At 36.9% G+C, this 17,128-nt stretch overlaps 1 protein-coding gene across 2 annotated transcripts in view; it reads left to right on the forward strand.

Moving 5' to 3' along the window:
• YTHDC2 (YTH N6-methyladenosine RNA binding protein C2) overlaps positions 1 to 17,128 on the forward strand; it is a 68,632-nt gene that overhangs the window by 34,442 nt on the left and 17,062 nt on the right. For both annotated transcript variants that reach the window (XM_026507774.4, XM_044387334.3), the window contains 12 exons: positions 895 to 1,073; positions 1,325 to 1,421; positions 1,502 to 1,589; positions 1,675 to 1,755; positions 3,713 to 3,795; positions 6,857 to 6,962; positions 7,923 to 8,042; positions 8,343 to 8,615; positions 10,847 to 10,973; positions 12,039 to 12,244; positions 12,596 to 12,791; positions 15,439 to 15,548. In XM_026507774.4, the coding sequence (XP_026363559.2) occupies positions 895 to 1,073; positions 1,325 to 1,421; positions 1,502 to 1,589; positions 1,675 to 1,755; positions 3,713 to 3,795; positions 6,857 to 6,962; positions 7,923 to 8,042; positions 8,343 to 8,615; positions 10,847 to 10,973; positions 12,039 to 12,244; positions 12,596 to 12,791; positions 15,439 to 15,548 (1,666 nt within the window). The remainder of the gene's footprint in view (positions 1 to 894; positions 1,074 to 1,324; positions 1,422 to 1,501; positions 1,590 to 1,674; positions 1,756 to 3,712; positions 3,796 to 6,856; positions 6,963 to 7,922; positions 8,043 to 8,342; positions 8,616 to 10,846; positions 10,974 to 12,038; positions 12,245 to 12,595; positions 12,792 to 15,438; positions 15,549 to 17,128) is intronic.

Genomic DNA, 17,128 nt, shown 5'->3' on the forward strand with positions numbered 1-17,128 from the left:
TCATCTTCCCCAACTCTTCCAGCCCTAGGCAACTAGTCTACTTTCTGTTTCTATCGATTTGTCTGTTCTGTACACTTAATCTAAGTGGAATGATTTAGTATGTGGTCTTTTTGTGATTGGCTTCTTTCAGTTAGCATAATGTTTTCAAGGTTCGCTCATTCACGTTGTAGCATCCTTTTCCTGACTGAGTGATATTCTGTTCTGTGGCTAGATCACAGTTTGTTTAACCATTCTTCCATTGATGAACATCTGGGTGGTTTACATTTTTTGGCTGTTATGAATAATACTGGTATGAACATTTGTGTACAGCGGTTTATGTGGACATATATTTTCATTTCTCTTGTTTGTACGCCTAGGGGTGGAATTTCTAGGGCATCTGGTAACACTGTGTTTAATATTTTGAGGAACTGCCACATTGTTTTTCCAAGTGGCTTTACCATTTTATGTTCCCACTAACAATGTATGATGGTTACAATTTCTCCACACCCTCTTTAAATTAACACTTACCATCCTCTCTGTCTTGATTATAGTCATCCTAATGGGTGTGAAGTGGTATCTCATGTGGTTTTGATTTTCATTTCTCTGATGAGTAATGATGTCGGATATCTTTTCAGTGTGTTCATGGGCCATTTGTGTATTTTCTTTGGAGAAATGTCTTCAGGTTGTGTTTTCAAAAAGCACTTATTGGCAAAGTTTACTTTGGATAATGTACTGTGAGCCAAAACATGAATTGTAGCTAGGACATTAAGTACCACTTACCCTCCTTAGGGTATATTCCGTATTGGAAGAAGGACATCATGGGAATCATGTGGCCTTAAAAGATGACTCCTTTTGATGATGAAAATGAGTTGGTCATTTTTTTTTTCTTTTCTTTCTTTTCTTTTTTTTTTTAAGTGCTTCACTGGAATTTGGAAATCTAGATGAAAGTTCTCTGGTTCACACAAACGGAAGTGACCTCAGTGCAGAAGACAGAGAGCTCCTGAAAGCGTATCATCACAGTTTTGATGACGAAAAAGTCGACTTGGATTTGATCATGCACCTTCTGTACAATATCTGCCACGGCTGTGACGCCGGTGAGTGAGTGCTGTCTAAAAGAACTCGGATAGCACTGTGTACTCGATTTCGAAGTTAATATTTTGCATGTGCAGATTTTTACAGAATTCCATTGGCAATATTGCATAAATAATCTCCTAAGTGTCCTAAGTATTACAGTTTAGCAGTATTTGAAAACTTGTGATATAGCTCATTACAGCTGGGCCTGTCGATTGGTTCTGGTTTGTAAAACCAGAGATTTATTATTTAAAAAAAATCCTTCTTCTCCAAGGTGCAATATTAATTTTCCTACCTGGATATGATGAAATTGTTGGACTGAGGGACCGCATCCTGTTTGATGACAAGCGGTTTGCTGACAACACACATAGGTAAAAGCTAAAGCTTTATATTTGTTGCTTTAAGTAACAGATAGGTATCATAGTGTATTTTCCCTTTCCATTGTCAACAGATACCAAGTCTTTATGCTTCATTCAAATATGCAAACATCTGATCAAAAGAAAGTATTAAAAAACCCACCTGCTGGCGTTCGAAAAATAGTAAGCTTCATAAACTTTTCTTTTGTCCATTTCAGTAGTCATTGGTCCTGTGCTCCTATTAACTGTAACGAACATCCCCTTGCAGATTCTTTCCACCAACATTGCTGAAACCAGCATCACAGTCAACGATGTTGTCTTTGTTATTGATTCTGGTAAGGTGAAAGAGGTATGTATGGATAAGTTGTATTTTGTTTAGATGAAGAGCGTTAGGTTACATTCCAATAAGTGCTTTTATAATTCACTTTAGTGGGAAGATTTCTGGTTCTGCATGAATTTAACATAGTAATTGTTGATTTCTTTAAAGTGAATATTTTACCCTAAGCAGTTCAGAATGTAGGATCTAGTTATTGTAACAGATTATACAAAAAAACTAGCTTCTGCTGATTAAATACTAGGAAGAAAGTAAAGCGTTGGCTAGTTACACTGTGAAAGTTTTGACACAGTGTGGGAATTGGATTACATATTTTGTATGCCGTCCTTTCCTACTACATGTGGGCACGCACCATGTCCCGCTTGTTCAGTGTTAATCTCCAGGGCTCCACATGTACTAGGTTTTCAAAAGATATTTCGTTCAAGAGAACCATCCTGAGACAGTGTGAGTGGTCAGAACCAGAGTTCAGCAAAGGCCAGTTAGCAGCCGCACGGTCCCAGCACTTGCTTTTGTAAAAATAAATTTCACCGGAACACTGCCCTGTTCACTCTTTTGCCTGTTGTCTGTGGTAGCTTTCACACTGCAACTGGAATAGTTGTAAAATAGACCCTCTACAAAGGCTAAAATATTTACTGCCAACCCTGATATGAAGAAAAGACAGCGCTTATTTTCTTTCAGCATTGAAATGCTCAGCAGTTCTCTATCCCCTTCACTTTGGCGGATCCTTTCACTGAAAGGATGGAAAGTGATAGAGGTGGTTGATTTTCAAGGAAAGATACTATCTGTGTTGTGGAAAGCAAATGTTGTCTGTTCTAGTGGATAGAAATGCTCATGTTTTAACGTGGAAAAAATTTGTTAATTGCTTTATAATATTTTCAATGTAATTTTTAGGAGTATCTTACAGAAAATAAAATTTTAGTATAAAATTTGGACATTTCAGTATAGTTGGATACTATAAAGAAAGGGATACATTTTATTTGTTTTGTAAGAGGATAATGATGAATATTATCACTTAAAGTCTGAATGGTGAGTCAGTGAAAATTCAGGTTTTATTGCCCTGAAATTATCTAAAGCTGATGAAGTGGATTTTGAAATTTCTCTGGGTGTCATTCATCAGGTAAACCCCGGTTTAGAACATGATGGTAGTGTCAGAAGTTAATTTACATACAAAATTGACAAATGTGACATTTTATTAAAAACTACTTAAGTAGCATCTTTTCTTAAAATCCCGTAATTAAACTGTTATGAGACCACATTTGTATTTGCTCTATATAGTTATTTTATGAAAGGGAAAGTATAAGTCATTGAATGATTAAGTATATATTCCAGTTAGGAATGCATTCTTTTAAAATCTTTCTCTACAGTAAATCTTGGCTTTAGATGTTTAGGGAATATGAGGTAATAATGGTTCCTTTTTATTCTCTCTTTTGTAACATCCTGGATAGGCTAACTGCGTTCATAGCTCAGTAGGGGTAAAATGGAACAGATTACAAATTCTTCACTTTGGAGATAGGATTGGTTCAGTCATTATTGTTATTATTCCTCCAGATCAGCTCTCCGGCATGCATTTTAGAAACTGTCTTTCCCTGATCACTCCTATCCCTTGTGGTGCTAGCAATCTGATAGGAAATGACCTCAAGAGAATAGATTGGTTTTCTTCAGTCTTGATGTCCATGAGTACTGACTGCTCTTATCCAACTGTAGCAGAGAGAAACAATAACTAAGCAAGGCACGGAATGAGGACGTTTTTACAGCTCTTCTGAGTTTATTTTTCATTCTTTTTCCTTAGAATGTTTGTAACCGGAGATCTGGATGTTTTTTTTCTTTAATCCATGCCCCATCCTAATTATCTAATCAAGAGGGGCCTTGAATGAAGCTTGGCATGTTAAAATATATTCATAATATTTCTTGCTATTTCTTCTTAAACACCTTTTATAAAAGTTTTAATATGAAGATAACTTAAATATTACAGAAATCCTTTGATGCACTGAATTTTGTTACAATGTTAAAAATGGTGTGGATTTCCAAAGCTAGTGCCATACAACGAAAAGGCAGGTAATGTATATTTAATGTACATTCATTCATTCAGTTGCCTATAAAATGGAAACATTTTGATATGTATTACATATTTAACGTATATTCTGCTTTCTATATAGAATGTTAAAATTTTCATGTGAGTCTTAATTCTTATATTGTTTCTGCAAAGCAAGCCATTTTAATACTTTCTTTAAAAGTTGAATTCAGGTTATGTTAGAAATTTTTGACTAGTATAATCTGTCCTCAGAAGATGTAAGAAACTTAAAAAACAAAATTAAAAGGAAAATATTTTAACCATTTGCAATATAGGACAAAGGGCTAATTTCTGTATCAGGCAAAAAACTCTTTAAAAATCAGTTCATAAAGACCAAGACATTAACCTCACATACACCTCATATATGCCAGAATAAGTGCAAATTAATGAGGAAATTTTTTTGCTTATCACCAGATTGGCATTGATGAAAATGTTTAACAGTACCTACAACGGAGTTGGCAAAAGCGTGGGCCAGTAAGCTTTCCTAGTTTGCTGATGGGAGTGTCAATTGCTGTGACTTCTTCAGAGGACAGTTTGAAACTGTTTGTCCAAATCTACCCTTGACCGGTGGATTCCACTTCTCATAATTTATCCTGAGTGGACCTGTGCATGTGTGCAGAGACGTGTTGAAGAATGTTTTCCGCAGCACAGTTTGTATAGTGAAAACTCTGGAAGTATTGTAGATAAATAAATTATGCTGTAGCTGTACAATGGTATAGTAGATAACTGTTCGAGGAAAGATGTGGATGTATGTAATGTTATGCGGAATGAGTTCTTAGAATATATTATTGGTTGAAAAAAGTAAGGTGTAGAACATGTGTCTATAGTATTTGTGCTAAATATATATATATATATATAGAGAGAGAGAGAGAACTAAATAAATATATATATAATGCTAAATATATATAAAATAAATATATATTTGTATGTATATATTTAGGGCAGAAATGCATTGTCAGATTTGAGAGAAACATTAAAAAACAGTTGTTGACTCTGAGAAGGAGGATTTTGGGGGCTCTTTGAAGGAAGGAGATTTAATTTTCATTTTATTTTTTTGTAGCTTGGTTATTTTAGTACGTGCTTGCATTGCTTTTTCTTTTTTAAAAAAGGGAAGATTAAAAAGTATCCTATTTTTCAGTAATTATTTGACTAATTTTTTTTGCATTTTTACTAATGGGAAAACATCACACACTGAGTTTAAAGCAGTGCCTCATATGCTGAAGATGGGATACATTATTTCTGTACTTTATAATCTCATAGAATGTTCTTGAGGGCTTGTTGCTGTTACCATACCAGTTGTTTTCTTATGACAGTGGCTTGATACACTAGCTAGGTTTATAGGTGGCTAATTGTATGTTATCTAGGAGGAAAATCAGAAATTGTAGGAATTTTCCTTGTCATCTTTTTCAACCAATTTTTTTGACAGCCATCACTGTGCAAGGGTTAGGGATGCGATGGTGAATAAACTATAGTCTGATGAGTAAAGTTTGAGGTGGGGGGGGAATGGTGCAGTCCATCCTGGAATCCAGTGAAGTGAGCAATTTTAATACCATGTGATTTGTGCTATGACTGGATAATGCTTCTAGGGGAGTGAAGGTAGAATCTGAGATAAATACGAATAAAGAGGTGTTGTGGAAAGACTGTTCTAGCAGAGGCAAGGCATGCACAAAGGCCTACAGGCAAGAGTGAGCAACAGAGTTGTTTGGATGGAGTTTAGCTTAGAGGAGAATAGTGAAAAATGAGCAGAAAGAGGTAAGTTGTGGATATGTCCTTAAGGGTCATTTTGTGTCTCCTCTCTTTTTTCTTAATAAGCCAAAGGATGGCACGATTTTAGAATTCTTTCAGCTCTTTGAAGAATGAATTGGTAGAGACAAAGCTGATGGCAGGAGGACCCAGGAGGAGGCTCTTTTCATTAATACTTGCATTTACAGTAAGGGAGAGATGACAATTGTCTGGATTGCGAGAGCGTTGGTAGAAGATATTAAGGAGAGCAGTATTGGTGATCATATGTCCAGGGCTGCGGAATAGTGTGGAGTCAAGGACGTCATACAGGTGTCTGTCTTGGAGACTTGTGTGGATGGTGGTGCCATCGTCAGGGAAAATGGGAATAGTGATTACGTTGGTGAGAAGAATTAACTTCTGGTTGTGTTGAGTTTGGGTCGGCTGGAAAATCCAAGTGGAGCTAAGAGGCTGCTGAAGTATAGGTGTAGAGTTAGGATGAAGGGATCCCCGTGGATGGAAATTGAAGTCAGGAGGATAATTACGATCCCCTTGGGAGAGAGGCTACAATAGGAGAGCAGAGGGCTGAGGTCCAGCCTCACAGGAACACAACATTTAAGGATTGGCAAAGGATAGAAATGTCTCAGAGGAGGCTGGATAGGAGGAATGCCGATGGGTTGATAGTGAGGACAGTGCTTGACGAAGGAAGCATGGTCCAATGTCTCATTTTGTAGCTCGTATCAGTGTGTTGTAGCTTTGAGAGGGTAGGGATATTTCTGGATCTCTATCACTTAGCGTGTTCAGCCTGGCCATTAGCTGATACAGTGACTCTGGGGGAAATGACGAGAAGCTGCTTTTCTTCAAGGTATTTTTCTCCTACTTCCCAGAAAATGATACAAGTCTCTCTGGTGACAGGCAGTGCCACTCCCGCGGAGTTGTGTCATGCTTACTTTACCCAGCTCTGAACAGCCGGCTTGAGCACGGTGCTTGTGTCAGTTGAGTAAAGCTGATGAAATGTATATCACCAGGGATTTTTTCATTAGTTTTACCCACTTTCATATGTATGTCACTTACAAATTTGTTTTGAATCATTACCCTAGTAGGTGTATCAGGTAGGTGTCATTCATGAGTTTTTACGAATGAGTCCCAGATGAATGAGTGCCTTCTGGAAAGATTCTGAGGGGAGCAATACCACAGTAGGGAATCACACTCAGATGTCCTGACACTGGTCCATGGCTCTGTCTCCTGAAGCACACTGCTTTTAGAGTTGCCTTGGTCTAGTCTTTATTCCTTGTTTGAATCTTAATTTTTTATTTCACTTTTAAGGGCAGGGAGATGCAGACCTGGAATTTGTTTCCGGCTGTTCAGTAGACTCCGATTCCAGAATATGTTGGAATTTCAGACTCCAGAACTTTTGAGAATGCCATTACAGGTAGAAATTTACTAAACTCAAAAGGGCTATTTTTATGGGTGAGGGAGGAGAAGGGACCATTTCAGCTTAATACCAGTTGGACTTTTAAATGATCAATTCCTAAAACATAATTATAAAATGTATATGATGGGAGGTGGTTATGTATCTAATATTTATTTCTAGACAAAATTTAATCCGTAAACCTCCGAAATTTTAAAGAATTACTTGAGTGCACTTAAATTATGGTACAGTTTATAGATACATTGTTGTTTTTTTTTTAAATCAACATTTTAGAAGTCTGACAACCATATAGTGTTCACCTTTCACATTCTTATTGAGGATTAGAAAACAGATTATTTAGGTGCCTGGGTGGCGCAGTCGTTAGGCGTCTGCCTTCGGCTCAGGGCGTGATCCCTGCGTTCTGGGATCGAGCCCCACATCAGGCTCCTCCACTGGGAGCCTGCTTCTTCCTCTCCCACTCCCCCTGCTTTTGTTCCCTCTCTAGCTGGCTCTCTGTCAAATAAATAAATAAAATCTTAAAAAAAAAATAAAAGAAAACAGATTATTTAAATTCCAAAAGATAATAGCAAAATCTCAGTTTAAGATGCTGAAATTAACCTTGGTAGTTTGGAAATGGGTCCACTGAGATTTCCTGGCCTTTATTAATTGCATGCTTTAAGTTTTCTGACCTCACGGAAGAGCCAGACATTGTAGTTTCTAGGGAAAACTACCGGAAATACATTAATTTGATTCTCTGGTGTGCTGAACTAGATGCTGGCTTCCAAACTTCTAAAGATTTTATTTCTTCGTTTGAGAGAGAGTGAGCATCAGCAGGGAGAGGGGCAGAGGGAGAGGGAGGAGAGCTGAAGGCAGATGCTTAACTGACTGAGCCACCCAGGTGCCTCTCCCATGATTTCTTTGAAAGTCAGCATCAACATAAATTTCCAACATTTCAAAATTATTTGCTGTTCTCATTTACAGGAACTTTGTTTGCATACTAAGCTGTTAGCCCCTGTGAATTGTCCTATTGCTGATTTCCTAATGAAAGCTCCTGAGCCTCCACCAGCTTTAATTGTAAGAAATGCTGTACAAATGCTGAAGGTTGGTGTCTTCATAGTTTTATTTTACCTATTTTACTTGAAATTTAAACACAGTGAGGATACATCTTACCTACTTTTGTACTTAAAAATATTATCTCGAACAATTATGTACTTTGAATAATGCTGTCATGGTAATTACAGTTCTTTTTTATATAAAATATTGGAAGCAAACTATGTTGTTTTTAGAAGATGTGGCAAAGGAAAATTTACATTTTCCTTTCTTGATGATTTTTAGGCATGTGACTTGATTAAACCTAGGTTTCTGGTCGTGTCAAGTTCTGTTCTGTGTTCTTTTGTTTAGACAATAGATGCGATGGATACGTGGGAGGACCTCACTGAGCTGGGCTATCATTTGGCTGACTTGCCCGTAGAACCACATCTTGGGAAAATGGTCCTGTGCGCTGTTGTTTTAAAGTGCCTGGACCCCATCCTCACCATTGCCTGCACGCTAGCCTATCGAGATCCTTTTGTCCTGCCTACCCAGGCCTCTCAGAAACGGGCAGCTATGCTTTGTAGGAAACGCTTCACTGCGGGAACTTTCAGTGACCACATGGCCCTTCTCAGAGCGTTCCAGGTACTGTTTAATATTGTCATCTCCTTTCTGAACATGTGGCTGCTTTTAAACACATATCTAGGGCAAGTGTAACGAATTACAAAAGAGATACGATTCCGTTAATTTTGTTTCATTATAAAGTCACATTTTATTGCTAGCTTAGAGAAATAACTTTCCTACTGTTCATGTGTTGGAATTATCACCGTTTGTCTCTACTTTTTTTTCTTTTGTTTTCTCAGTTTTTTCCATGTAGGAATATGTGTATATGTATATTTATGTTTATTTACTTGTATTCATTTTCTAATACCCGGGTTCCTTATCTTTTAATCATATCTTGGGCAGGGAATGCTCTAAAATTTTAGTTAAGAAGCAATCAATGTATATATTATTCAAAGTATGTAGAACGAAACTTGGAATAAAATTATCTTGAATTTAGTATCTATTTATTGACTTTTTTAGAGTACATCTTTTTCTTGTGTGCTCATGACATTGTGCTAAGAAGTTAATTTTATAAAGTAAAATCGAAATATCACTTAAAACTTTTCAAGATAACGGTAGTGAGAAACTGAGGAGTGTGATAAATGGGAAAGAAAAGATAAGGAAAATGGGATTCTGAGGAAAGGAAATGATACGTAATTTAGAATTTCAAATAATGTGGAGAAGGTGATGTTATTTCCTGAAAAGGTAGACATGTTATTTATCATTAAATTCTCTCGAATGTAGACTGTACATTTTTTAAAAAATTTCATTTTGTTTATGCAGAAAGTACTCTTTTCCAGGCATTCAGGGTTTTTCCATTATATATAGTTAAAAAAAATAATGGCAAGCTCTTTTGTGAGCATTATTGAACAATGGGTAATGCAGTGCTATTAAGTTTATTAGATACCATATGTTATAGTAGATTAGTTGAGTGGATAATAGAGGGAGATTTGGTGTAGAATTTCTGTGTATTCTTTGTTTTTCCCCCAGCTCCTTCAGAAGCAGAGAGGATAAATTACTGCCTTGGTCTTTTAGTTATATTCCAAAGCAAGAAAAGTTGTTTTCAAAGAGGAGCTTTTTTATACTGCATAAAGATGGTTTCTAGAAATCCCACTTCCTGTTCTCAGATAAATTAAGAGGTTGATATAGAGGTTATTTTTGGAGGACTGGAGTGGTAGAATCCTTACATATAAACAGTGTTATGATGGCTTAGTTAAAAACCTCTGACACTTCAGTGGAAGAAAATTAGCAGACACATCTGAAAAGGTAGATATTTTTACATAGTTGGTCATTTAGGTTAATGGATACTTAGTTCTCATTGTAATTTTATAAACTCAGTGGCTTTCATAGCATTTGAGTGTAAATTAATGATAAATTTTGTTTGATCATAAAACCTTAGATTTTATTTTTTTATATTTGATTTAAAAATTTATATTTTTTAAAAATTGAGATGTCATTGACGTATAACATTTGTTCTAGGTGTAAAACATAATAATACTATCATTGTATAAATTGGGAAATGATCTCCACAATAAGTCTAGTTAACATGCATTATTGCACATAACTTGAAAATTTTTTTCTGTTGGGATGAGAATTTTTAAGATTTACTCTCTGGTATGTTAACAAGATTTATTGTGGTGATCATTTCACAATATATACAGATACTGAATGAGTGTTTTGTATACCTGAAATGAATATAATGTTAAATGTCAGTGATATCTCAATTAAAAAAATAGTCTACCAAAAAAATCTACTCTTGGGGCCCCTGAGTTGCACAGTAGGTTGAGCATCCAAATCTTTCTTTTCAGGTGATGAGGTTGAGCCCCGTGTTGGGCTCCACACTCAGCATGGAGCTTGCCTGAGACTCCCTCTCCCTCTGCCCTCTCCTCTGTGCACTCTCTCTTTCTCTAAAATAAATAAATAAATCTCTAAAAAAAATCTACACTCTTAGCAACTTTCAAATATATACTACAGTGTTATTAGCTATGGTCATGCTGTAAGTTACCTCCCCAGGACTTACTTATTTTATAACTTTAAGCTTGTATCTTTTGACCCCCTTTACCCATTTCACTCTCTCTCCTCCCCTGCCTCTGGCAACTACCAGTCTGATCTCTCTGTCTTTGAGTTTTTTGGTTTTAAATGAAGGCCTAGATTTTCTCAAATAATTAGAAGGAAAATTGACCTTGAGTAGCTAAGTAGTGGTTTTCAGTTACTTTGCTGCCTAACTAAAGAGTTTAGTAAATGTATCTTGTTATATAATTATATTTTCATAGGCGTGGCAGAAAGCCCGAAGTGATGGGTGGGAGCGAGCCTTTTGTGAGAAGAATTTTCTTTCACAAGCTACCATGGAAATAATCATTGGCATGAGAACTCAGTTGCTTGGTCAACTTAGAGCATCAGGTAAAATTTTCCCCAGAGAACTTATTTAGACCACTGAGAGTACCTTACCTATACCTCGTAGTATTTTTAGTGTTAACTGATGCCATCTTATATTATTTTTATGACATTTTCACATTATATATCTTATATATATGAACTGGTTTGTAGACTCCTATGTGATCTCAGCTTTTGTTGGTTAAAAAAATGATAGTTGTAGAAGCTGTAGCTGAGAAACATATGAATACCTTTTGATACTGTCGGCAATGAGCAAGTTATAATATCTTTGTTGGCAAAAAGCAATTTAGGTCTTGTAGTTCTGTTTTATCACTACTAATAAACAGTTGCTTGGCTCTATAATAGGTTTAAATATGTAAGTTGGTTGATACAAATGCTGGTCTTCATATTTGTGGAACATAAAACAGCTAGTAAATCTCTTTAAGGCACGTAATTTTTTTTTTAAGAGAATGCCAGTATTGTTATGTCATTTTAGAATTCTTTCTTTAAATTTCCTTTTGAGTAGGATAGTACATTGAGAAAATAGTCGAGGAAGAGTGCCGGAGCCTGGATACATGGATGAGCTCAAGTGCCAAAGTACTATGAGGAGCGAAGGAAAAGGATTTAGAGTTGTCTCAAATGCTGGGAAATATGAAGGGCTTTGGAAACTCAAGCAAGAATATATTTATTGAGTTCACTCTAGAATTCCTGTCTGTCATAACCAAAATGTTATTGCTACCAGTCAGAGGAATGGTTTAGATTTTCAGCTGTGATTTTAGTACATTTCTTTTTTTGACTTTTGTACATTTCTGATAGCAGTTTATGAAGAACTTTATAGCAAGAATGTGTATTTTTTAAAAGTCCCCAAGTCCCCAATAAATCTTCTGTTTCCTTTAGCCTGAGCAAACCTAAACTTTCTTAGAACATTGATTGTGTATTTTAAACTTTACAGAGGAGATTTTATTAATTATTGTGGAATTTGAATATCATTACACTTCTATGGGTTATTACAATTTTTGTAAAAAACGCACATGTTTAAAAGTATATTTTGCACCATAGAAAAAGTTGGTGTGGTTTTTTTCCTCCTTCTAGGTTTTGTTAGAGCACGAGGTGGTGGTGACATTCGAGATGTTAACACAAATTCCGAGAACTGGGCTGTTGTTAAAGCTGCATTGGTGGCAGGCATGTATCCTAATTTAGTCCATGTGGACAGAGAGAATGTAGTATTGACAGGGCCAAAGGAGAAAAAAGTTCGGTTTCATCCCACTTCAGTTCTCAGTCAGCCTCAATACAAAAAGGTAAAACATTTTTAATGCTCTTAGGCCTTGAGGTGAAACTAATCTAATTTACGTAGTTGAAGATCAGCAAAAAGATGCGTCAGATACCAACCTGCTTTAAGAAAGTAATTGGTTATATATGTATAATCCAACACCGGAACAAAATTTTGGTGAAATCTTAGAGTTGGAAGAGGTAATGTGTTAGGTAATGAGGACTTGCGTTCCAGCTGCACGAGCAGTGACTTGCTTGAATGTTTGCCGGCTGCTAATATCCATCGTCTGTTGCACTGAGGGACTTTTTAGTTTAAAAGTATGGCCAGTAAACTAGGTGGTAAATACAGTTAACGAGGTTTTGATTTATTTTTCTGATAGATTCCTCCAGCCAATGGTCAGGCTGCTGCGATTCAGGCACTGCCCACAGATTGGCTTATCTATGATGAGATGACCAGAGCCCACAGAATAGCTAATATTAGATGTTGCTCGGCAGTGACCCCCGTCACCGTGTTGGTCTTCTGTGGCCCCGCGAGGTTGGCAAGTAATGCTCTTCAGGAGCCTTCATCGTTTCGAGGTAAATCTATCATAAGGAAATAAAAATCTATTTGAAGTGATTTTTTTTTTTTTTTTTACTAGACCAAATAAAATTTGAAATTCCAAAAATTGATGTTGTAATTTTGGTATATTAAGACTAATTAGAAATTACTAAAGTATACCTCAGTTCTTAAAATTGATTTCTAAGGTAACTTGTTACTGAGTTGTGCATTTTTTTTTTTTTTAAGATTTTATTTATTTGACAGAGATAGAGACAGCCAGCGAGAGAGGGAACACAGGCAGGGGGAGTGGGAGAGGAAGAAGCAGGCTCATAGCGGAGGAGCCTGATGTGGGGCTCGATCCCAGATCGCCGGGATCACGCCCTGAGCCGAAGGCAGACGCCCAACCGCTGTGCCACCCAGGCGCCCCCTGAGTTGTGCATTTTTGATTGATCTCGCCGATAAGACGTTTACTTTTCCCTCGCGCTTGACATTAAATAATAGTTTAGCATAAAGGTAATTGTTTAAGGGAAATAATAATAGTGACGCGGGACCCCATTTCCCTCATGCAAACACTTTTTAGTATTATTTTACATTCTCCTGTTTTCATTGTGCAGAATATAAATTTTCAAAAATACTTTATATTAATGGCTGCAAAATATTCTATCACTTAAAAGTGGCCTAATGCATTTAAAGTGTTCCTTTACACTTGCTTATTTTCAATTTTTTGCTATTCAGTGATTCAGCAAGTATTTATTGGTCAACTCCTATATGTCAAGGATACTAGGCATCGAAGATGTAGCAGAAAACAGGATAGACTAGGTGTTTTGGTCCTTAGGCGTTTACACGGTAGTGGGGGTAGACAGCAAAGAAGTAAATACTCTGCATGCGACTATGAAGGAAATAAAGAGGACTGCCTTAGGATGACCTACTTCAGAAAGAGACCCTGGAACAAATATCTCTGAGGAGGTGTGATTTGAGTATAAGACCTAAAGGATGAGAAGCCGCCAGTCATGTGAAGATAAACCAGTAGGCAGGAGAAGACGGCACAGAGGGCCACGATTCTCCACTAGGGAATGTTCTAGGCACTGACAGAAAAGTTATGGGATTGGGAGCGTGATGATCAAGGGGAGAGAAGGGTGGGGTAAGATAAGGTTGAAAGAAAGGCATGGACTTGTAAGCCATGGTAAATGCAAGGGAAGACATTGAAGGATTTTAAGTGAGGGAGCGATGTGGTGTTATTTATGTTCAAAAAGATCATTGTGGCTGTGAGGATGGGTTGTTGAAGGAGGAAGAATGGAAGGGAGGATGCAGCTAGGAGTGTGCAGTGTGTGGTCTTAATGATAGATAATGATGGCTCAGAACTACAGTGGTGGCAGCTGATAGGAAGAGAAGTAGATTCAGAATTACTTTGGAGGTACTAGTAACTGCTGGATTGAATGGGTGGTGAGTGAAAGGGAGGAGTCAGTAACTTCCAGGATTTTGGCCGTGGTAGCTTGCTGAATAATTTTTTAAAATACTTTTCTCTTTTTGATGTTCAGCTTGGGTGATTTCTACCACCCTGTCTTCCAGATCCCGGACCCATTCTACTCATCTAATCTCATGTTGATTCCTTTCAGTTTATATTGCATTTCAGTTATTATATTTCTCAGCTTTCCCCTCATATGTACCATTTCTTAAGTTATCTTTATGCTGTTTTAGAAAGCTTACATGATTGTATATTACATTTGGCATCTTTATTTATTTATTTATTTATTTATTTATTTATTTTTAAAGATTTTATTTATTTATTTGACAGAGAGAGAGACAGCCAGCGAGAGAGGGAACACAAGCAGGGGGAGTGGGAGAGGAAGAAGCAGGCTCCCAGCGGAGGAGCCTGATGTGGGGCTCGATCCCAGGACCCCGGGATCACGCCCTGAGCCGAAGGCAGACGCTCAACGACTGAGCCACCCAGGCGCCCCTATTTTTTTTAAAGTTATTTGTTTATTTAAATAATCACTACACCCAACACGGGGCCCGAACTCACGAGCCCGAGATCAAGACCTGAGATGAGATCAAGAGTCAGCCACTTAACTGACTGAGCCACCCAGGCGCTAAATCTCCATTTCTTCTTTTAAATTGAAACCTGTGAATTTACATTAGCATTTCTTGATTTATAGTGTTTTCATTCCCTTCTTTATGTCCTTAGTTTTCTTCTTCATCCAGTTATTATATTTAAAGATTGTGTTTTGATTTTTAAGTTCTTGTCTTTTTTTAAAAGATTTTATTTATTTATTTGAGAGAGAGAGAAAGAGAACACAGGTGGGGGGGGGTGAGGAGGGGTAGAGGGTGAAGGAGAAGCAGACTTCCCGCTGAGCAGGGAGCCCAATGTGGGATTCGATCCTGGGACCCTGACATCATGACCTGAGCTGAAGGCAGGAGCTTAACCGACTGAGCCACCCAGGTGTCCCATTTTTGTCTTTTTTTTTTTATTTCGTTGCATTTTGATTAGAGATTGTAGTCTTTAAAATGCCTTTCCCCCCCTTTTTAGAGACTTAATTTGTGAGACTGTTGGATTTGAAGAGCTCCCGACCCAAACTGTTAGTATATCAGGGCAGATTTGTGTAAATACAGTGTGTGTGTGTTTACTTACTTCTGCTATAAGATGGTAAAAGTGAAATATTTTCCCTTCAATGTGTGTTTGGACAGCGGATGGTATTCCTAATGACAGTAGTGACAGTGAAATGGAAGATAGAACGACTGCTAATTTAGCAGCTTTGAAACTTGATGAGTGGCTCAATTTCAAACTAGAGCCTGAGGTAAGTTGCTTTTCGGTAGTATGGTAAGTTTCTTTCATTCAGTGAGTATGAATTGACATACAGTATGTTGAAAATTATACCTTTACCATTGAGCCCTTAGTATTAGAGAATATAGTTTGTATTTCAGTTTTCACAGGGCTCTTATGCATTCTCTGACATATTGGGGTTTATTTAAGTAGAGGATTTCAAAAGCCTCGGTGTGGCTCGTATTTAAGCACAGTGATGTCTGAGTATTTCTGTGTATATAAGAAAATGCCAAGTATTGGGTGGTATATAAGAACTCCCTTTATTTCGTATAACTCTGTTTCTGAAAAAAAGATACGAGTTTCTTCTGTCTTCTCTTTTTGTATATCTCTGAATTGGGGCAGATGAATTCTTTTTTCAAATTAAAAATGTTCTTGACAAAGCTTTCCCTTCATTCCATCTCCACCTTTATTTTTTTCCAAGGTATTCAAATCTATATTGTTATTGTCCCCCTTTATCTTTCTATATAGTTTTCTCCTTTTGGAACAGGAATAAAAGGGGCAGTACATTATTTTCTAACCTTATGCCATCAAATCAATTAGTACAGATGCTCAACACATTACAAAATTGATGTTAATATGTAATTAATGAAAAATAAGATATTAAAAAGATAACTATATGAATACCCAGATATATGCTGTATTCCCATTTATATGGATCTGATCCATAAAACATCAACACATTCATTCGGATACTAATTTAGTCCATGGATGAGGGCTATATTTTCAAAGTATTTTAAGGATGCCAGGACACTACAAGAGCTGGAGAAAAGAGCTGAGGAACAGTATATGCTTGCTAAACAAGAACTATGTTTATTTGGCTAGTGAATACCTAGAGTAATAAATTTTTACCTCATAGCAATCAGACTTGCAAACATGCAGAAATAGGAATTAAGGGTTTTTTGTTTTAAAGGTTTATTTATTTGAGAGAGTGTGCATCAGCGAGGGGAGGGGCAGAGGGAGAAGGAGAGAGAGAATCTCAGGCGGACTCCCCATTGGGGGCAGAGCCCAATGGGGGGCTTGATCTCATGATCCTGAGATCACAGTCTGAGCCAAAATCAAGAGTCAGATGCTTAACTGAGTCACCCAGGTGCCCCAGGAATTAAGGGTTTTAAGTGTAGTTATAAAGTTCATAAAAAAATCTGAGTAGCCTGAGGTACATTTACTTAAAGCTTTGAGATTCATTAAGTTGTAGCAAACAAAATAATTCCTCAGACAAATGCACATTTTCCAGTATACATATTATTGGGGGAAGGAAGGGAGAAGATGTGCAGTAAGTGGTGAAATCCACCGAGCTATATGTTGTTGCACCAAATAGTTTGGAGACAAGGGAAATGTTCTAATGTAATTTCAGATTATGTTTCACTTGGCTAAAATAGAGCTTAAGGTTGCTTTGCCATATTAAAAATTTGCTACATTAATTTTTCACAGGTTTAGACTTGAACTCCAGTAGTAAATATGGCATGATTATTTTGCTTTCAATCTGTCAAATAGCTAAAAATCGATAATTTTAAAAACTACAACAAAGAAAAAGTTGAAGCGATGTGACTCATATCA

This window comes from Ursus arctos, unplaced genomic scaffold (assembly GCF_023065955.2).
Source record: "Ursus arctos isolate Adak ecotype North America unplaced genomic scaffold, UrsArc2.0 scaffold_5, whole genome shotgun sequence".
Classification (NCBI taxonomy): Eukaryota; Metazoa; Chordata; class Mammalia; order Carnivora; family Ursidae; genus Ursus; species Ursus arctos.